This window comes from Lissotriton helveticus, chromosome 9, assembly GCF_964261635.1.
Source record: "Lissotriton helveticus chromosome 9, aLisHel1.1, whole genome shotgun sequence".
Taxonomy (NCBI): domain Eukaryota; kingdom Metazoa; phylum Chordata; class Amphibia; order Caudata; family Salamandridae; genus Lissotriton; species Lissotriton helveticus.
The window spans coordinates 884,157,353-884,179,964 of NC_136070.1; the positions used below are offsets into that span (position 1 = coordinate 884,157,353).

The 22,612-nt window shown below is 44.9% G+C and overlaps 1 protein-coding gene across 1 annotated transcript in view; it reads right to left on the minus strand.

Moving 5' to 3' along the window:
- The window catches only part of LOC144781954 (cytochrome P450 2A13-like), a 609,250-nt gene that overhangs the window by 201,068 nt on the left and 385,570 nt on the right, over window positions 1-22,612 (minus strand). The window contains exon 6 of the mRNA XM_078661044.1: window positions 5,259-5,403. Coding sequence (XP_078517170.1) covers window positions 5,259-5,403 — 145 coding nt within the window. The remainder of the gene's footprint in view (window positions 1-5,258; window positions 5,404-22,612) is intronic.

The window sequence follows — 22,612 nt, forward strand, 5'->3', positions numbered from 1 at the left end:
ACTCAACTGGTGCTTCTAAAATACGCCTACCCCGATGTACCTAACCTAAGTCTAGTACGGGGGAAGAAGTAAGTGTGGTGTAGCATAAGTTTAGTATTCTTTTGGGCAAGAATCTATCCAAGATTTCTCTTAGGGTCTAATCAGCTCCGTACCTTGGTTTAGAATGAAGGAGGTCTGGTATCTCTCTGTCTCAGGACTTGATTTCCCAACAACCCGCAAGGGTAGCTTGGAAACACTGGAGCTGTATTTCTTGACAAGAGAAAAGACAGCGTCTCTCTCAGTGCGTCTGCTGGAGGGTCAGCTTCCTTCGGCACTTGCTGCAGTGATATGCGTCAGGCAAGTAGATGGTCGAACTGCTCCAAACCACCGTGTGTTTGCTTGGACAAGTGTGGGCATATTTATACCTTGAAGGTGCCGAGTTTGACGTAAGGTTGGACATAATAATGTCATCAAAGAGTCTCAGTTCTTTGAAAACTCCTTGAGTTCTTGGATAAATCAATATTCAAGCAAGGGGAAGTCCCTAGCTGCTGAAGGTGAGTTTTCCAAGAAATCGTTGTAGTTTTCGGAACTAGTGAAAGTAGCCATGCCGTATTTGGACTGCATGAGCTATGCCTAAATATGGTTATGACTTCTATGCCTATGTAAGGATAGGGTGATTTATTCCTATATAAGGGCACTAACAGCCTGTCCCGACGTTGTCCGGGTATGAAATAGAATGTGTGTAACGTGTGTATTTGGCAAGGGCAATTTATTTTAAAATCTCGCGGTAGGCAACATTTTTTGTTTCATTAGACTAGGGACAGAGAAGGCCCAGCTGCAGCCCTGGTTGATGTTCGCAAAAAACACAGTTGATGGACAGAATGTAGAGCAATGTCATACATTCACCCCAGTACAAGGATCTGGGCCTAAATCCATCGTTTTTTTGCACTCCACACCACCCTGGGTTAGACACTGGCTATATGCAAATCAGCTCTGAACCTGTGCCTCATGGGAACAGTGCAGTCTGAACTACCAAGCCATGTCTTTCCCAGACCAGAATCAAGCATCCAAGGACCGGTTTCTGGCTATCAGCCTTCATCAGCCTGGATAGCTTGACTCCAGTGGTGTGGAGAGCCTGGGACTCAAGTCTGATCATACCCAGCCCACTCGGGGTGAAAATTGCAAAACACACAGTTGATGGACAGAATGTAGAACAATGTCATACATTCACCCCAGTACAAGGATCTGGGCCTAAATCCATCGTTTTTTTGCACTCCACACCACCCTGGGTTAGACACTGGCTATATGCAAATCAGCTCTGAACCTGTGCCTCATGGGAACAGTGCAGTCTGAACTACCAAGCCATGTCTTTCCCAGACCAGAATCAAGCATCCAAGGACCGGTTTCTGGCTATCAGCCTTCATCAGCCTGGATAGCTTGACTCCAGTGGTGTGGAGAGCCTGGGACTCAAGTCTGATCATACCCAGCCCACTCGGGGTGAAAATTGCAAAACACACAGTTGATGGACAGAATGTAGAACAATGTCATACATTCACCCCAGTACAAGGATCTGGGCCTAAATCCATCATTTTTTTTGCACTCCACACCACCCTGGGTTAGACACTGGCTATATGCAAATCAGCTCTGACCCTGTGCCTCATGGGAACAGTCCAGTCTGAACTACCAAGCCATGTCTTTGATTGTTAGCAGGCGCGTGTAATTGGTGTAGTGATCTGCCGCCTGAGCCCGGCTACAGCCCTGGTTGATGTTAGCAGGCGTGTGTAATGTCGTTGAATGAGAGAGTTATCAGCCGCGGGTAAATCCGTTTAATGAGAGAGTTGAGTGACAGCGAGTAGGAGAGGCTGCAGTAATTGTCCCCGCAGACACTCTCATTTGCGTGTTCCCCCGCTTGAGGCCCAGATGCAGGCCTGTTTGATGTTAGCAGATGCGTGTTCCCCCGCTTGAGGCCCAGCTGCAGCCCTGGTTGATGCTATCAGGTGCATGTAATTAGTGTACTGATCCGCCGCCTGACCCTGGCTAGAGCCCTGGTTGATGGTAGCAGGCGCGTGTAATTTTGTTGAATGAGAGAGTTCAGTAACAGCGCGCAGGAGAGGCTGCAGTAACGTTACTTACCAGGCCTCCAGGTGAACCCGTTTGTCACGCCCCCAGGACACGGCCACAGCAGACGATCTTCTGATTAATGTACGACCCACATGGCATGAAGGGCGGAACATAGCACACGCCTCCAGCGTTTCTCACGCCCCCAGCGTGCCCCTTGATGCGGTGCAATTGCGTTCACATGGCATGAAGGCCGGACACACGCCCAGAGCGTGCCCCTTGATGCTGCGCAGCAACGTAATTGGCGCTTGTATGTACGACTCACATGGCATGAAGGGCAGACACACGCCCCCAGCACACGCCCACAGCCCACGATGTGATGGCTGTACCACACGCCCCCATCGTTAGTCACGCCCCCAGCGTTAGTCACGCCCCCAGCCCACACCCACAGCACAACGCAGACATGCCCACAAGGGACTACTTTGCTGGCACGGTTCTTTTACCTTTTAAATGTATAGAAGAGTTGGCCTAACGGCTAAGGCGCTCGACCTCGCACCTGGGGATCTGGGTTCGAGTCTTGGTAATGACGCCAAACATCCTGTGATTCTGGGCAAATCCCTTAATCTGCCCGTGCCTAACAAAAATGAATGTGTGCCCTCATGTAACGTAACTGGTGCTATGTAAAGCGCTCTGATACCTGATTCAGTTCGGGTCAAGTTCGCGCTATATAAAACTCTGCAAAAAAATAAAAAAAATATGGTGGCCGTCTGCATAGCCTATGTCCTTGCCTATGTCCTTCTGCTGCAACTGCCCTTTCCAACGCTGTATTGGGTGTTGTGATTGGTGATGTGGTTACTGAGATTACCAGCCTCAAAGGTTTGGGCTCTCTCTTTATAATATTAGTATGGATGAATCGGGAAATTTACACTAGGGTCCTAAAATGCTATACAACATAGGGTGGGTACGGGTTTAGGGGTAGTTGGGAATAGTAATCTTTACCCATACGTTATCCAACAATTTCCTTACTGATGTACTCACTGGAATGGGAATAGTCATTTTTACCCCTACACCATCCAACACTTTCCCTAGTGTTGAACTGACTCGAGAGGGAATAGTAATTTTGACCCCTACGCTATCCAACACTTTCCTTACTGTTGCAGTCACTGAAGAGGGAATAGTAATTTTTACCACTACACTATCCAACACTTACCCTACTGTTGCCCTAAAAGATGTATGGGTTGTAATGGTGTACCTAGTAATGGAATGCGTTGTAATGGCATGCGTTGTAATGGTAGTTTAAAAAAATGTGTTGTAATGGTATGCATTGTAAAATCATGCGATCTAATGGTAGTTGTGTTGTAAAAACTGCGATATAAAAGCATGAGTTATAGTTGTTTGTATTTAACGTCACATATTCAATTAAAAGGCAACCAAATTGTGCCCAGAAGAGAAATCACTACAATTCAAAGCAGTGGCAGATGATTTTAGGGGTCATACATAAAATAAAAGCTGTAGATAGGTAAAAAGTGTACTATGGGGATGTTATTCACCTCCGGGTTCTGGGTGATATCATAGACAAGTTGAGCTTTGCTCTCATTGTCTACTTGTTGTCACTCTGAAACTCTCAGTGAAAAACATCCCTGTAATTCACTTTTAGCCATCAATAATTCTATATATTCTATGTCAGCTCCTAATTGTCCAAAACCAACTATAAGGTAACTAGGACAAAACCAAAGTCTAGGTCAAAGGCACCCTCTGTCTGATTCTCTGTTTGGTGGCTACCTGTTCTTGGTCCTCCCCAATTCCAGCCATGCTGTTAAGACTAATACCCTAGATAGCTTTTTGATAACTCCACGTGTTCCATCACTTCTGAGCTAAATTATTCAGCTTCCTTTAAACTCCTGAAAACCTTGAAAAGTATTTAATTTTGTTCTTCCACTGGGAAGAACACTCATTGTTATCAGGCCAGCATTTTGTTTAGAGAACAGGGGTGTGATTCTCCTTGGACTGCCAAAATATTTTGTACAAATAATACAAAATGCACGACTTTCCTATTTTGGAACTCAAGCAGTACAAATCTGTGACCTTTACTCTTTCCCTGCTACTGATTGGAATAAGAACCAACTTTAAATCACATTTCGTAGTTAATTCCACTGTCTTCACTAAAGGATGCCTTTTTGTAGCTGGTCCCTGGCTTACACCACTATCACAATTAGTTCCTCCTTGCTTTCTCCTTTGAAAGTGTCCTACATCCAGCTCACTCATATAGGAGGCAACTCTTTATCTTACAAAGCCTCTATTTTCTGCAAAATGCTTTCTTAATCACTCCCTACCATTGTGAATAATATGGCATTCCACACAAAAATTAGAATTTTTCTTTGACCTAGATGACATTTAGCTGTAATTTAATTACTACAATGGAAAAACATGAAACCAAAAACTATACCTTTGGGCCTCCTATCCAGATGAAGAGTAATGAGACACCTTTAAAAAATGTATCAATGTCTCAACCTCATCTCTCAGTTCCCCACCTTATTCAAAGGTTGACTGACCACTATGTTTCTGATGAGCCAAACGTCAGCTACCTTTGTTGTCCAAAACATGCACCATCCCTCCCACCTGACAGTGTCAATGACATGGAAGGATCACTTGACAAAGGGTGGCCCTCTGACATTAATCCTCTCGCTTTTTTTCATGTCTTGGACCACTATATGCAACATGACAGCCTTGTGCATGAAATATTCTTAGATGTCTTGTCTAATGCTGAGGAAAAAAACACGACATGTCAGGGACATTGCTTTTTTCCTTCCCAAAAACACTAGCCTCCCTAATTTGTGGATTTGTCTTTGAAAAACAAAGAAACGTACCAACTTTCTGCAAAAATCCCCATCAAACAGATAGTGACTTCACTTTAGGCAGACTGGTCATCAGACCGGCAGAGGAGCGGACTATGATATGCTAGATGTTTTGCAGTCTATCCATCAAGGACTAAATGAAGTCCTATGTTGTATACTGAACTGTGAATCTTCTGACCAGAAACAAATGTAATTGTTTTATGTGACGTTAGTTGTTGGAAGTTGGGTTGATCTTAACAGCCCAGCAGATAACCAATATTTTCAGTGCTGTATGTACTAGAGACTCTATGAAAAAAGCATATTGACAGGCAAAAGGATAAATCAATAGTCTTCAATCAAATTTCAATTGATAGTAATATTTTTTACCTAGAATTTCAGGATGCTTCATGAGAGCAAGTAATCCGTATGAGGTGGTGGTGGTGATAGTCTCAGTGCCACCAATAATGATGTCCATAACAGTCATGACTAAATTCATGATGGTAAATACAGATGATAGATCTTCTTTTTTTTCCTGGAAATAAATGCAATGCATATATTAATTATTTAAATTAGCACATTTATAGATCTGTCCTGTGGGAAAGAAAGTAGTGTATAGAATAGTACACAAATTATAAGCAAAAGTATGCAGAATAGAGAGAAATATATCCAAGAGACAGATAAGCTTATAATCATTTATTTTTTAGTATAGATATGTACCTATCTTTGTGTATTGCGTTGTATAAACATGTAGAATAATGATGTTAAAAAAAAATTAAAGTACAATAACACTTGAAAACCAGAGTTTATCTGGTGCATCTTTGGTCCACATGTACTTCTTCCATTGTGCATCTCTGTACCTTCCATGTACTTGGATCTGTGTATTTGTTACTTTCCTCCTGAAAAGCATATGTTAATGTCAATGAAATTGATAAAAGCGCATGAATACCCAAGGGTGTCTTGGCACTAAGGACTACCATAAGAATGCTCTGCGCCGAGTCCCGGAACAGCCATGTTTTTCATTTTCTCCTGAAGCCAGTGAAGGAGCTGGCGTTCCTAAGCTCAAGTGGAAGAGAATTCCAAAGTTCCGTAATAAAAATTACGGCCACCCCAATGTGCAGTACGAATTCTAGGCACTGACAGAAGTCTTACCCCCATCGAACGAAGATGTCTGGTTGGTTGGTACCACACAAGGAAATTCTGAAGAAAATTAGGGCCTGTATGATTGGCCTTGTAGGCAAGACACGGTGCCTTGAATTTGATGCGCTGAAGTACCGGAAGCCAGTGCAACTTGCGGATTTAATTAGATACGGTTTTATGCCTGGGAAGATTGAGCAGTAGATGTGCCGCAGAGTTTTGAACCATCTGGAGCTTCTTTAGACACCGCTTCTGGGCATTCAAATGTAGCCCATTGCAGTAGTCTAATTTGGATTGAATAAGAGATGTCACTACTGTTTTCCTAGTTTCCGCCGGGATATGCGGAAGTATCTTCCTTATTTTCTTTATAAAAAAATATGAGGCCAATACAATGGCATTAGTCTGTTGACAGAGCATTAGTCTATTGTCAATCAGTACCCCCAAGTTCTTAACTTTGGCCACAGGTTTTGGAGGTATGCCCATCTCTGCAGGCCACCACAGATTGCTCCAGGTAGGCTGCATGTTGCCAAAAATCAAAACTTCAATTTTTTCAGAATTAAGTTTGAGGCAATGTGTACTCATCCATTTGTTAATAGCACTCATGCAGTTTTGGAACTGCTGAAAAGGAGATATTTGATGTTTATAATGCAGCAACCACAATCTGGGTGTCATCGGCGTATGACGCCAGACTAAATCCAAATTCAAGAATCAGTGGGGCCAGTTTGGAGACATAGATGTTAAACAATGAGGGGCTCAACGAACTGCCCTGAGGGACTCCACATGGCAGAACATAGGGAGCTGAGTTGAAGCCATCGAGTGACACCGTTGATCTCCGATCTTTTACGAAGAAGAACAGCACTGCCAGAGCCATTGCATCCACTCCCAACTTCTTCAACCGATGTTGCAAGAGTGCATAATCAAACGTATCAAAAGTGGCAGATAGATCAATGAGCACAAGGGAGCTGTCCCTCCTCCGTCCATCGCCGCTCTAATCTCTTTGGTAGTTTTAATGAGCGCCGTTTCCATACTATGTTCCTTACGAAAACCAAACTGGGAATGATCCAGCAAACTATTCTCACTAATGAACTGTGACAGTTGAATAATCATGATTTTATCTACTATCTTAGCTGGTATAGGTAATCTGCCAATGGGTCGATAGTTGATGGGGTTGGTGGCATCTAAAGTCTGCTTTTTTAATAAGGGAAGGATAGACGTCTCCTTCCAACTAGTAGGAAAGATGCCAGAGTTAAACATCAAGTTAAAAATATCCGCAAGCCCGGGGCTCACCAGATCTGCTAATTCTTTAAGAAGTCCTGCTGGACATGGGTCCAGAGGAGATTGTGACTTGGCTTCATTTATATACTTTGCTACTGCTTCCGCAGAGACGGGAAAACATTTAAGCAAGGTACTTTTGTCAAGGTCTGGACCATGCCTTTGGGCGAAAAACAAGGCCCTGATCCCTCCTTAAAAACTTTGAAAATGTCCAGAACTTTTGATTTGAAAGTTGCCACAATATCATCACAGAACGTTTGATTGCCCTTCTTTCCTGTATTATTGGGCAGTGTAAGTTTTTTGATAACCGTAAAAAGTTCCTTAGGGGAGTTATTAGCTGACTCAATCTGTTGTGTAAAGTAATTTCTCTTTTCTAGTATAAGTAGTTTTTTGTAATTCATTAAAGCTGTCTTATACACTTGCTTTTCTGACTCATAATAATTTATTTGCCACCAACGTTCATTTCGGCTACAGGTCTGTTTTTCCTTCTGAAGTGATTCAGAAAACCAGGGGGCAGACGGGGTAGACCTATTACCAGACAGTTTGTTTGTGGGTACCGAGGCACTAACTGCCTCAGAGATCCAATTACTGTATTTGGTAACTGCTAACTCTACATGGCCCTGAAAATGAGGACATGAAGCTTCCAGATGGGTATGAAAGATTGTTTTGTCCACTTTGCTCCATGATTTACAGGAAGAGACAGGCGGCTTCATAATGCTAGCCTGTTCGACCATGATGCATGGAAGACTAAGCTTAATAAGTGAATGGTCGGACCATGACAGAGGAAGGATTTTTTTCACTGTAAGCCCATGGGCTGAGAAGAAAACACCATCCAATGTATGACCGGCCTCATGAGTGGGTAATTGCACTAGTTGGTCTAGTCCAACCGCTCCTAAGGTATCTAAAAGCACCGCCGTCTCCCTATTGTCTGTATCTTCCAGATGGAAATTGAAATCTCCAAGGATGGTAAAATCCTTATTTAAAAAGAGTGTAACAGGAGAAAAGGGTTTTTAAGGGTTAAGGGAAAGGGCGCTCTGCAAAGTAAACGCTAGGTTATTCTAATTTTTGCAGTATTGGGTGTTGGTGCGAATGAGCGAGGGGATAAGCCCTATAAGCCCCCGTGGTGCGTCTGTTCACTGAACAAACTTTACAAACATCAAACAAGTGCCCATTGCACACAACCAGAGAGTAAATATTATTCAAAATGTTTCTAAAGCATATCATACATGAGCAGGAAGTGATCACATAATTGAAAAATAAGCTGTCAGAGAAAACATCATATCAAAGACAATCTTCTTTAATTTCTTGTGTATCCAGCCGACAAAATAGAAATTAAATCTACAAGTACACAGATGCTCCACTATGTTCTTTTTTGTATCTTCCCCAGCCCTGATGAGTCGCATTGCTATGCGACGAAACACGTGACGGCTGGATACACAAGAAATTAAAGAAGATTGTCTTTGATATGATGTTTTCTCTGACAGCTTATTTTTCAATTATGTGTTCAACCCTGCTTATATGCTTTAGAAAAATTTGGAATAATATTTACTCTCTGGTTGTGTGCAATGGGCACTTGTTTGATGCTTATTTAAAAAGATTCATTCAAGCAGGGTATCGAGATTTGTTAGAAACGTATTTCTCGTGCCTGGTGGTCGATACAATAAAATGCCTTTAAAGGTCAATTTAGAGCTAAGTTCAAATGTGAATTGAAGAACCTCATAAAAAGGAGTAGATACAGGGTGGTAGGTGACTAAAAAGTGTTCTCTAAAAATAATAGCCACTCCACCGCCTATTTTTAATGTCTTGTCTACTCTAATCGCTCTAAAGCCCGCTGGAGTAGCAGTAACAAAATCGGGATCTGAGGCAGCATCTGCCCAAGTTTCTGTTATGAAAAGAATATCCAAACCGAAGTTTTCTATTTTGTAAACTACTTCATATCTATGCTTTCCCAGTGATCTGGCATTGACAAAACCACCATAGAGCATAGATCTCTCACGGGATTTATCGGAATCATAAATATGGAGATTCTGGGAAGATTGCAGGGTGGTATTTTTTTGGACTTGTGAGAGAGAGAATCCGCATGCACAACTAACAGTGCTATCCCCAAACCCTACCACACAGCAGTTTTCCTTCCTGTTATTAAAAGAGTATAGCTCTATGGCAGAATAAATGATGGTTTGGGAGGGCATTAGACCAGAGTTTTGGGCACTTGGCGCGGTCCTGGCACGTACGGGCGCAGACGTGCTTGCCTTAGGCGCACCAGCGGTGCGCCCGCTGCACGCATCCTCTGCACGCTCGCACCATCGGGTGTTAAAATTGTGTATTTCCGGATGACGACTAGACCGCGTCCTCCCCAGAAGTGTATCTTGGAATGAACTGGGAAAGAAGGGTCCGCCCTCCACTCAAACGGCACGTCACCCGGGGGAGAACAGGGTCGGCCCAGAAGTGCAAAAAAGCAACTGGAAGAGTGCAAACACAGCAATAGCAGCAGTACAGGTATTTATAAAACAAAGCAGCAGAATGCCTCAACATAAACACCCAGCCATATGCAAACCAGTCTTGACCCTGCGCCCAATGGGAACAGTCCAGCCCGAACTGCCAGGCCAGGTCCTCCCTGGACTGGAAACACGCATCCTAGGACCGGTTTCGGGGTTTCACCCCTCTTCGGCCAGGATAGCTTGATTTCAGTGGCATGGATAGAATGGGACTCACGTCTGAGGATACCTGTCACACTCGGGTGACAAATGCAAAAAGAACTAATGATGGACAGATTGCAGAACAATGTCATACATTCACCCCAGTATAGAGATCTGGGCGTAAATCCATAGTTTTTTTGCTCACTATGCCATTCCAGTTTGGACCCAGCCATATGCAAATCAGGCCTGACCCTGCGCCCAATGGGAAGCTTGCAGCCCGAACTGCCAGGCCAGGTCCTCCCTGGACTGGAAACAAGCATCCAAGGACCGGTTTCGGGGTTTCACCCCTCTTCAGCCAGGATAGCTTGATTCCAGTGGCATGGAGAGCACGGGACTCACGTATGAGCTTACCCGTCCCACTTGGGGTGACAAATGCAAAAAGAATAAATGATAGACAGAATGCAAAACAATGCCATACATTCACCCCAGTACAGAGATCTGGGCCTAAATCCATCGTTTTCTTGCTCACCATGACATTCCAGTTTGGACCCATCCATATGCAAATCAGTCTTGACCCTGCGCCCAATGGGAACAGTCCAGCCCGAACTGCCAGGCCAGGTCCTCCTTGGATTGGAAACAAGCATCCTAGGATCGGTTTCCCTTCAGCCAGGATATCTTCATTCCAGTGGCATGGAGAGCACGGGAATCAAGTCTGAGCATACCCAACCAACTCGGGGTGACGAATGCAAAAAGAACTAATGATGGACAGAATGCAGAACAATGTCATCCATTCACCGCAGTACAGAGATCTGGGCCTAAATCCATTGTTTTTTTGCTCACCCTGCCATTCCAGTTTGGCTTGGCAGTTCGGGCTGGACTGTTCCCATGAAGCACAGGGTCAAACTGATTTGCATAGGGCCATGTCTAAACTGGGGTGGTGGAGTGAGCTAAAGAATGATGATGGATTAAACCCAAATCAGTTGACTGGGGGCGAGTGTTTGATTTGGTCAAGCGCTCCGTTCATCATCCTCTTTGGTATCGCTTTGTTCGCCCTTAGTTGGCAGGGTATGTCCAGACATGGGTCCCTTGCTCACTTTGCCACTGGATTCAAGCTAGCCTGGCTGATGACGGCTGATTAGCCAGAAACCGGTCCCAGGATGCTTGTTTCTGGTCCAGGGAAGACATGGCTTGGCAGTTCGGGTTGGACTGTTCCCATGAGGCACAGGGTCAGACTGATTTGCATATGGCCATGTCTGAACTGGGGTGGTGGAGTGAGGTAAAGAATGATGATGGATTAAACCCAGATCAGTTGACTGGGGGTGAGTGTTTGATTTGCTCAAGCACTCCGTCCATCATCCCCTTTGGTATTGCTTTGTTCGCCCTAAGTTGGCAGGGTATGTCCAGAAGTGGGTCCCTTGCTCACTTTGCCCCTGGATTCAAGCTAGCCTGGCTGATGACAGCTGATTAGCCTGAAACAGGTCCCAGGATGCTTGTTTCCGGTCCAGGGAAGACATGGTTTGGCAGTTCGGGCTGGACTTTTCCCATGAGGCACAGGGTCAGACTGATTTGCATATGGCCATGTCTGAACTGGGGTGGTGGAGTGAGCCAAAGAATGATGATGGATTAAACCCAGATCAGTTGACTGGGGGTGAATGTTTTGATTTACTCAAGCGCTCCGTCCATCATCCCCTTTGGTATCACCTTTCTCTATCTAACTTAATAACACATTCACCACTCAAACTACTTTCATATTTCACTATGCTAATTTTCCACACTAATCCTTTATGGGTTCCGGAGTAGCGCGCTACTCGCCAATAAAGCGCTTCAACACCCCATCAGGGTTACAAGCGATATATAAATGCAAACCTTTTTCCATTTTGTACCCCTCCCCACCCCTTCACAATCCAAATAACTGACTAACATATCCGCCACTTTAGTTACTTTCATATTTCACTTTACTAATTCAACACTAATCCTTTATGGGTCCCGGAGTATCTTTCTACTTCCCGCAAAAGAACTTTGACCCCTCGTCAGGGGTAGTAAGTGCTATATAAATAACAATAGAGTACAATACAATAATCCTTAAGGCATGGTGAGCCAGATGGATTGCGATTGGCTGAAGAGGTGGTTGATTGCATAGGTAGACAGATCCTGAAAGGTTTTTGATGTCAGATTCACAAAGGGTGCACTGCCATCTGTGGACGCATCAATGTATAGTGCGCTGTGTAGAAGTGGTGCAACTGGGTGAGTGGGAAACCCTTGAAACCACTCAGCAGTCAGTAGAAAAACTACCAACTAAAGGAATATCGGGAGTACCCTATGCACTCACAAGAAATCAGTCATACGTTGTATTACAATCATTAAACAGTGTACAAATAAACAAAGCAACAGAGAGTAGTTGGGATCTCCTGTGGGAGAGTCGTCCGATGAAATCCTTTATTGTGTTAGACAGCCAGCCGACACGTGTTTCATCGCCTAAGCAAATCCTCAGGGCTATATAAGGCTGTATCAAACCAGGAGGTCGCTCTGCTGGTGATACTTCCGACCCAGCAGGGCCCGTAACCTTGTTTGTAAATTTCAGAGGAATGACATCCACACCCTGTATTCAGTAGCGGAAAATCACAATGATGAAAACCTAAGGAATATAGGGGAGGGCAACAAAGCCCCAATCTACCCTACCCATCTTCTGTGAAACACAACCTTTGTTGACAAAGACTTAAAGTCAGCAAACTCTACAGGCTCAAATTGAGCACCTTGCAAACCTTGTAGAGCTAGAGGCAAGTTTCACAGAGGCACCCGGGAATGAACTACCAGACACCACATAAATCAACTGTGCAGCAAGTGCTCCGCCAGAGGGGCCACAGACAACACACCAGTCCCTCAAAATGACTGAACAGCCACCCACTGACTGCTGAGGGTAGAGACCACCAAACCCAGTTGAAAACTGTCCAGAATGAACTCCGACACCACCATAGGATCACAAAATGAAAAGGACAAATCGTTGTCCTGACACCAAATGGAAATATTTAGCCAATGACGGCTTTAACTTAAGGGTTGACCGCCGTCGAAACTGCTGGATCAGTGCTGCAAAATTCAAAGAACTCACTTGCTCTAAGATGGACTGCCTCTCAAGTGCCAAAGCACAGTCTCAATCTGGGCCGCATGTCAAGAGGAAGAAGCGATTGAGGTAATGAGGACAGATGGATTGGCAATACCCAATGGAGCTGGACTGACAGATGAAGAAGACAAGGGAACCAAGACCATCACATCCAAGCCAGGGCAATCAAAAGAAGCTCCACCTGGTCCTAGATCACCTTGTGAACCACCCAAGGGAGAAGAGGTATGGGTGAAAAACAATAACGGAGACCCCTGGACCAGAGAACAGTCAGGGCATCCACTGCTCAAGTCCTTGAAGATGGAATCAGACTGCAACACTAAGAAAGGTGGGCATTTTCCTCCGTTGAGCACAATTCCAGCCACAGGTGATCGAACTGAAGATAAATAGTCTGAAAGATCACCAGATCTATACACGTCATCACAGAGGACGGAAACGTGCGACTCAGAGCATCAACAAGCCTGTACTCCCTCCATGGAAAATAAACTGCTGAAAGAGCCAGGAAATAGGATTCCACCCAAAGACTCATCCTCCTATAAAGAAGAAACAGAGAGGGGCACATACCACCCTGCCAATTCAGATAGGAGCGGACAACCTGGTTGTCCATCTGAACACACACAGCTGTGTGCAACAGGGGACGGGAAAACAAAAAGGCCCACCGCCTGCTCCTTCCAGTTGGAAGACTGAAGCGTCTCTGAATAAGACCACTTTCCCTGTGCAGAGGAGATCCCCAGAGTTGCATGCTATCCCATCCCACTGGCCTTGGTCATGAGAACCAGCAAAGGATTTGAAACATCATCCATGATGTTATCGATCTTCACAGATGCTGGGATTTCCTATCCAAACTTCTCCAGAGGGTAACACTTCAAAAAGAAGGGAAGAAATGACTGCATCTCAACATCCTTCCATTCATTTGTAAGGACACAGTGAAGGGAAGCATGCAAGGGCAAAAATCCAGGCTCAGCCCACTGATACTGTGAGAAAAAGTCATCATCAGACAGCACCTGTTGGGGAAACAACAAAGCCCAACTTGTCCAGAACATGCTGCATAGTTTTGGCCATGGCAGTGCCCTGCACAAAACAGCCGTTCAGGTCATCTTTTTCTCCCTCGCGGAGGATTCAATCTAGGCACCTTTGCAGGAGGAGGAGCCTTCTCCCAGGCCCGAAACGGAGCTACCACTTAGATTTCAAAAAAGACCTGATGATTGGGGATTACAGAGGTCCCCACAGATGGCCCGACCACAACTGAGACGTCCTCCGAATCACACATGGCTGCCAAAGACCAATCCTCCAGCCAGGCAGTCAGCAGACAGGGCACAAAGGACCACAAAAAACACCTCCAAACGCTGTCAATGCACCAGGGAAATGAAATGGTAACCAGACTGGTACCAGAATAAACTTTCTGGAAAAAAACGTCTGGAAACCATGACAATGCGATCCTCGCTGTGCGTTCCCCCACCTGCAAAAGACAGGCAGAAGCTGCAAGACGTGCTGCATTGGTAAAGCTGAGGCACCATTTGAGATCAGGCAGACACAGGCGTCTGCTGATCTCAATAATAACATATTGGACAGTCAAACAAGTGCTGTGGACCCCTCGTAAGCCCTTAATGTGGTTAATAAGATCAAGTACAAATACAAATGAAAATAAACCAAAACATACACAAAATCTCCCCAAGTCTGTCAAAGGCTGAACAACAGGCTTCAGAAGCCCCCTGTGGCCTTGCATGCCGCGTAAATGACCGTGACCAAAAAATCAAAAACAAACCACTAAAGCAAGTCTGAAAGAATAAAATGGAAATAGGAAAACAAACCTGTAGCCAAGATGGTAATTGGCTTCAGAAAAAAGAAAAGGAAGTCCTTTCCAGAAAATGATGTATTTTTACTCAGAAGTATGGGGGTCGTCTTGGATTGGGAAGGAAAAGTCAAGTTTGGTAATTAGGTTCTGCATGATTGGAGATAAACTCATACAAAAGGACTATGAGGGGAGGATGGACAAGGAGGTAATACCATTCATACTGCACTTGCTATCCAGAAACTCTCATATGACCCAAGGCTTTTTATTAAATGCAATCAAAGAAGCTGACTCTTAACAACTCAGGAAAATAATATTTTTTGATAACCAGTTTTATTGAATTTAGGTTGCAACAAAGATAACAGCACCATTCAGGAGAACATTGTAAGAGACAAGACAAGGGCAATAACACATCACAGCGGCATATAGAGACAGACATAAATAAGGAAGATATCGGCATACCCACTCCAGTCCCGGACAGTACATGAATCCCCATTAGTCCTCTATCACCCCAACCTTTTGCCCCACATTTGGCAAAACTTCGTGGGACACCCTCTGGCCACATATAGAGGCTGGTCCTGAGCGGCACACCAGTCCACTCCCCAGTGCCAGCGCGCCAACGTAGGTGCAGTAGTGTTCAGCCAATGATCTGCAATGTCCCTCTTGGCCACCGCCAGCACTGTATTAAGAAAGAGCTTCTCAGCCCTGGTGCCATCCAGCCCCTCAGTGATGTCTAACAGTTAGTTTGGAGGGTCAAGAGGGACCTCCCAGCCCAGGACCTCAGTGAGCTCCCAACTCAGGAAAAGATTTATAAAAAATGGGGAACAGTGCACCTACGAAGCTCTTCGTTCTCGCCTCTTGACTTTATCTGAAGTATTCCACATGGATTTGGTTTGTGCTCAATAGGTTCCTTACAAGTGGATAAATTATAACCTTATGTTCAAGATATTTAGAGGCTAACATTTTGGGATATTTTTACAAAATTCAAGCCAATGTAAACCTACTTCTGACTGATACTGGAATTCAATAAATCAGTTTACAGACCTCTGTTATATGATCTCTTTCTTGTTACCTTCTAATGTTTAAGATAGCTGCAGGTGTTCTCTGAAGACAATGAACTTGATAAAGGTGCAGTACATTTGCTGAGCTTTGAATTAACTGCAGCCCCACCTAACATGGCTATTTGCAATGGTGATAGAAGCGTCCTAATAAATCACATTTAATTCATTAAAACATTGGCAATTGATGTGCCTATTAGAGTCAAAGACTTTGAGCCACATTTAGAAAGGTTGTGTGTTAGCGGTACTTTTATAATGCAGAGCCGCCGCAAAATAATTTTCAGGATTTACAAACCATCACAGATTGCTATTTGTATTGGTTTGTAGGGAAAAGTAACACAAACCGGCACAAAATGCTTCTTTGCTTTACTCTGCCTTCAATGGCCACTACCTGGGTGGTACATGTGCGCTCCCGCTGTACCACCCATGTTTTTTGATGCAAAACTCTATTTACCTGTAATAGTAAACAAGGCTTTTCCCAAAAAAACTGTGCCAATCCAAAGCAGGCATTAAAAGGAGAAATACTTTTATTTTTCCTTACTTTTTCAACTTTGCATTTGTGCTGAACTGTACAGAACACATACAAAGTATGAAACATTTTAAATGATGTCTAGGCATAGTATTTTACATATGTATCTGTACGGGGATAGGAGTTTCCACAAAACTCGTTAATTATTGGTGTGATAAACTCTGCACCCTTGCATTTTCCACAAGTAAATTATAGCAGGTCACATCTGCTGATATTTACTGGAGGAAACATGCCTGAGTGATTACCATAATATGCATAATTTGGAGTGGTAGGCACATATTTCTGCTTGTCATGTCCCTTTTCTGAGTTTGAACTCTATCTTCCTTCTCAATTTGAAGAAGCGTCAAGGTTAACAGTCAACTTCAATAAAGAAAATATATTTCAATATCTTTTTTGGCTTAATTTAGAGCACGATCTTTATCAGTTTTCAGCCTCTGATAGGCTGCTTTATCCTCTCATCCTGACTCACTGTCTTGTTTTGTTTAGTTGGAGGACAAACCAGGAGATAGATGGAGATTAGACCCTGGATTTTATAGTGATAATTGAAGTGGATGCAGTTCATGCATGCTAACAGCATTTCTGAGGCATCTTCAAATGATTCCTTAAAATTAGCAAGCACTGTCTCTACCAGAGTAATATTCTAGCAGAGTGTTTTCAAGTGTGAGAGGGTATCGTTTAATTAACAGATTTGGGAAAAGGTACTTGCAGTTGAAAAGTAATCCATTAGTGGTCAAACCAAATGTAATGCAAAGCACATTATGGGGAGAAATATCAGCATTTTTTTAAAGTAGCATCCAGGGTGTGCTCCTTGCAAAAACTGAAGAGGTTCACTAATTGGCTAAAACCTATATATTTAATGAGGTAGGGGGTTCTCTGATGCTTCAAGTCAAACATTAAAATTCCTTAACATAACAATAGATGACTACATAATCAACAGAAATTCAACCATTAATAGTTGGAGTTGCAGACTGTTCAAAATATTTCCATGGGAATAGTAACAAAGATGTCAGGTAGAGGCAAATGATGTCAATCTAAAAAGCAATTAGAAGGTATTCAAAAGTAGTAATGGAATTAATGTGCTGGTCTGTAAATTGCCTCTTTTTGCAGGTTCACCCCACATTTCTAGACTGATGTTGCTGTTTTTTTGACTCTGAGTACAGCCTGGGCCTGCTAACCAGAATCAGTGACACTGTTCGTTCCCTTTCAAAGTGTATGTCAAATTGGCTATACCAAATTGGGAAGTGCTGACTTACTTATAATTCCCTAGTATATGGTCTGCAGGGCATGTAGGACAGAGTGCTCACACAGGGCTGCAGAGTTGTTTTTGCAAACTTAAATGCAAAAAAGGGCAAAATGTCTCCTATGCTGCACATAGCAGATTGGAAGAGCAGTGTGTACACTGCTAGTTAATGTTTGTGATTAAAATCAATGACAACACCACCACTGACATTACCCTATATGAAGGTCTCCCGTAAGGAGGGCCCAATGGTAGGGAATTATTTATTTTTAAGTAAGAAATACATTTTTCATATGTCCTAACAGCAACACTTCAAAATGGTCGGTTTGCTTGGGAAAAGTTTGCAGCAGCATTGGCTAACACAGGGTTACCGTCTGGCACTCCAGCCTGCTAGGTTCTGAACTGGTCTACTGGACTGGGTACTGAAAGGTATCAAATTAATTGTGACAGTGAGGCCGGCCTGATGCCCAGGTCAGATGTACTATCATAATTAAAGTTCTGCAACTTTTAGAAAGTTGAAACTCTGTGCCCAGCGAATCTAGTGGCCCAAGCTGGGGAGCCCAGAGCCACATCCCTATCAAAGGGGATGGGATATCAGGGAAAGAATATGACCCAACAAGAGGCGTGATCCTGAATACACAAAGAAACTACCCACTGTTCAAGGGTTTTGCCAGGGTAGGGATGGGGTGGAAGTTATACTGAAGCCATAGTAGTTTCCCTGGGTGGGGATGACATGGAACCCTTGGCTCATTGGCCTGCCAGTATGGTAAAGTTCAGACCGTGGTAAAAAATTAATTGCACTGAAGCCCAGTTCTTGAGTGATACAGGTGCCAGCATTACCATGATTATGGCCAAGCTGGTTTCCCGAGGTCAAATCATCCCTGATGGTAGTGCATCAGATCATTGAGTGGGGAGGGGTTACTGGCCTTAAGAAAGTAGCTGTGTCCCTTGCCAACCCAGTGTAGTGTCTGCTGTGCAATGACTTAGAATTGTCTGCCTTGACAGAAGTGAAGAAAAAGGCTCATGCAGCAATGCTGGGTCTCCCTCATTGGGTATGGGCCTCCAATCAAGCACACAAGGGCTTAAGGGGAGGTTAGGGAGCAGTAGAGCCTAAATGTGGGGCTCAACTCCTTAATACAAGGAGGAGAGCTGGGAAGCCTGCAAGGCAACTTCCACAAGTCCACAACACCAGAAGGAGCCAAACCCTGGGGGAAGGCCTAATCTCTGATCAGTAAGATGCTCCTTTGAAATGCTGGCCTGACTTGAAAGAACTTCAAGGAACAGGTGGTCCCTCCAGAGAGAACTTAATCCAGGGACAAAAGACTTGTCTCACTCTTTAGAGCCTGAGAGAGTTCTCTGTCATACAGGAGGAAGGAGATATCAGTGGTATCCATAATTTATACTGGTATGATGTTATCCTGTATAGGAAGACAAGGGACCCCAAACCAGGGGCAACCAGAAGAGTGGTGGTCCCCCAGCAGTACAGAGAATTCCTCCTTAACCTATCCCATGGCATCCCTTTTGCTGGACATCTGGGGCAGACTAAAACCTGGGGGAGGTTGGTCAACAATTTTTACTGGCCTCAGATGTCAGAAAAGATAAAGGAGGCTTGTAGTTCCTGTGTTACTTGCCAGGCCAGTGGCATAGCAGAGAACAGACCAAAGGCCCCCCTGATACCACTGCTAGTGGTGGGGACTCCCCTTGAAAGGGTAGGAATTGATTAAACCACCTATGTCTTCTTGGCATATGTTTATCCTAGTCGTAGTAGACCATGCCACCGTATATTCAGAAGCCATTCCACCTAGGACAGTTACTGCCCCTGCAGTGACTAAAGCCCTGCTTGGCATTTTTACTAGAGTTTTGTTCCCTAAGGAGGTTATCTCAGATAGGGGCACACGTTTTCTGTCAGCCTATCTCAAAGAAATGTGGGATGAGTGTGGTGTGACGTATAAGTTCACACCATGCTATATCACTCTACTCTACACATTCTACTCCACTCTATGCCCCTCCACTTTATGTCAGTCTACTCACTGCAGGACACTCTAAGATACACCACTCCATGACATGCCACTCCACCCAACAGCACACCACTCCACACCACAACATGCCACTCCACCCAACAGCACGCCCCCTCCACTTCACTCCATGGCACTTCACTCTATTATACTTGACACCACTCCACTCTATGAGACACCACTTCAGTCTATGGCATGCCACTCCGCACTACGACATGCAACGCCACTCTACGGCACACTACTCTAAGCACTTCCATTCTAAGACACTCTACAAAATCCCACTCTATGACACCCAACTCCAACCTACTCTATGGTATGCCACTCCACTCTATGGCACTCAATTCTATAATACTCGACTCACTCCATGCCACCCACTCTATGCCACTCTACTAGATTCTACAACACACAACTCCACTCCACTGTATAACATGTCACTCCACTCTATGGGCCATATGAAGGTAGGTATTTTGTGATCGCAAACACTGCGATTCGCAGAATCCAGGGTGTATGTGATCGCAAAAGTGAGTGTTCCAATGTAGGTAAGTATTGCGGCTCGCAAAAATGTGAATCGCAAATTTAGAGTGCATCCCAGTATTTGCGAAAATCTCAAATATTGTTCACGCAAACTGCGAATTCGCAATTTGAGATGTAGCAAAAAATCGCACTTTGCGATTTTACGAAATTCGCTAAATTGCACTTCTCAAATACCACCAACTCTAAACAGGCCCACAATGCAACTGGGGCTTCCCTCAATGGCTGGCCTGTATGTGATAGCCAGGAGGCTGCGTATCTGAAAGGCTGCACAGAGAGGGAGATGCCAGGAAAGGATCTACAGAGCACACATCACCCTTTTCCAGCGGACCCAGGAGGACATCCATGTGCACTACAGGCTGCACCCAGACAGTAGCCTGGAGTTGATAGAGGAGCTGACACCCATACTTGAACACCCCACATACAGGGCACACACCATTCCCACCCACATACAGGTTTTGTGCTCACTGCACCTCCTAGCATCAGGGAGTTTTCAGGGGGTAATATCCGCAGCAGGAGTGGTCTCCCAGAGTGCACTTTCGCTTTTTTCCACTCTTTCCTTGATGCTATGATTCAGAGGATGCATCACCACATCCAATTCCCAAACACACAGCAGGCACTTGGCCAGACCAAACAAGATTTTTACCAAATAGCCCAATTTCCCCACGTGATTGTCTGCTTCGACGGAACCCATGTCGCACTGTCACCCCATCACAGAATTAGTATGTTTTTAGAAACAGAAAATCCTATCATTCCTTGAACATCCAGGTAGTGTGCAATGCTAAACATGTAATCACAGATATTGTTGCAAAATTTCCAGGAAGCACACACGATTCCTTCATTTTTCAACACTGTGGTTTACATTGCAGACTCACAAATGGCGAGTTTGGAGAGGTATACCTGTAAGGTAATTGCATGGCACAAACACACACAAGTAGGAAAGGTATGAACTGGCAGGACAGTACTTAACATCAACTTACCTTTGCCCTGCAGGTGACAGTACATATGGTGTGTGTGACTATATCCTCACACCGTACCTCAATCCAACCACAGCAGCAGAGCGGAGGTACAACAGTGCCCACAGAGCCACAAGATGCACCATTGAGAGGACCTTTGGAATCCTAAAAAGGCATTTCCGGTGCCTCCATAGGAGTGGAGGTGCCCTACAGTACAGCCCTGAGACGTGTTGCAAAAGCGTGGTCGCCTGCGCAATGCTACACAACATCGCTACCAAGAAGGGCACCCCAGTGGATCTGACAGATGCAGACACATCAGATGAGGAGGATCCAGCTCCCCAACGCAGACGTGCTATTGGTGCCAGGGAGGCTGCCGGGAGCCTGACACGTGATGACATCACACAGAACTACTTCTAGGTGAGGAATGAGGACGCAATGCCAAATAATGATGCTCAAATAATATGTTTATTCCCTTAATAGCAGGATTAAAGCTGTCACACAGCGTGACTGAAATGTTTTTAGTTGCACATGTTGAGGTCACAGTGCTATCATTGTTCAGAGTCACTTAGTCCATATGGCATGTGTTGCCTCACAAATTGCCATGAGTGCATGCGCCCCTTCATCTCCTGCGTGCCCGCCCTGTTACCTCTCGTTCGGGTTGCGCACTGGCCTCACTGGTGTCTTCCCCTGCTCTGCCCTGGCACCCACTCCGGCGTCTTTCTGCAGGAAGTGGAGGAGTTAGGCTGCTCCTGCTTGATTGTTCATCAGTGTCCAAGCTGCCCAGTGTCCCTATGCCACCAGAGCTACAGCACGCATTTGGGCAACCGCATGTGTGACCTGCACCAGGTCCCTACCCACATCCTGGCAGAAGTGTGCCATCTCCTAGCTAGCAGGGATGTGGCAGTGGACTGGCGGTTCACAGCCTTAGTGTAGAGGTCCATCCGGGTGTGTAGGTGGTGTTTCTCTCTGCGCCTGGCCAGCCTGTCACTCCTGATCTCCCTACACAGTCCTTCCAATGCACCAGTCATTGAATTCACACTGAGTCGCAACTCAGACATGTGATGATTATGTGTGGCAAGTTGGCACTGTATTGATCGAATGCCTTTACCTTGCAGGCGCCGGGCTCTTAACATGCTGCCCTCCAGCCCTGCAAACACCGTGTCTCTTTCGGATGGCGCATTGCTGGCAGTGGCCCGTGCCCTGCTTCTTGAACCACTGCCATTTGATGTTTGTACAGTGGACTGTGGTGTGTGCTGCCTTGCTAGGTGCCTTGAACGTGGCTGTGCCTCCTCATCTGCATCTGTGGACTCTGCCTCCATCAGTGGCAGTGGTGACACAATGTTGCGCCGTTTGGGTGGTGCAGGTTCTGAGTCTCTTGATGCACCCTGCTCCTCCTGCCCTGCCACGTCCACATTTGCTGGTGTCTCCACCCCTTCAGCCACTGTTTCCTGTGTTGTCGGTGGTGC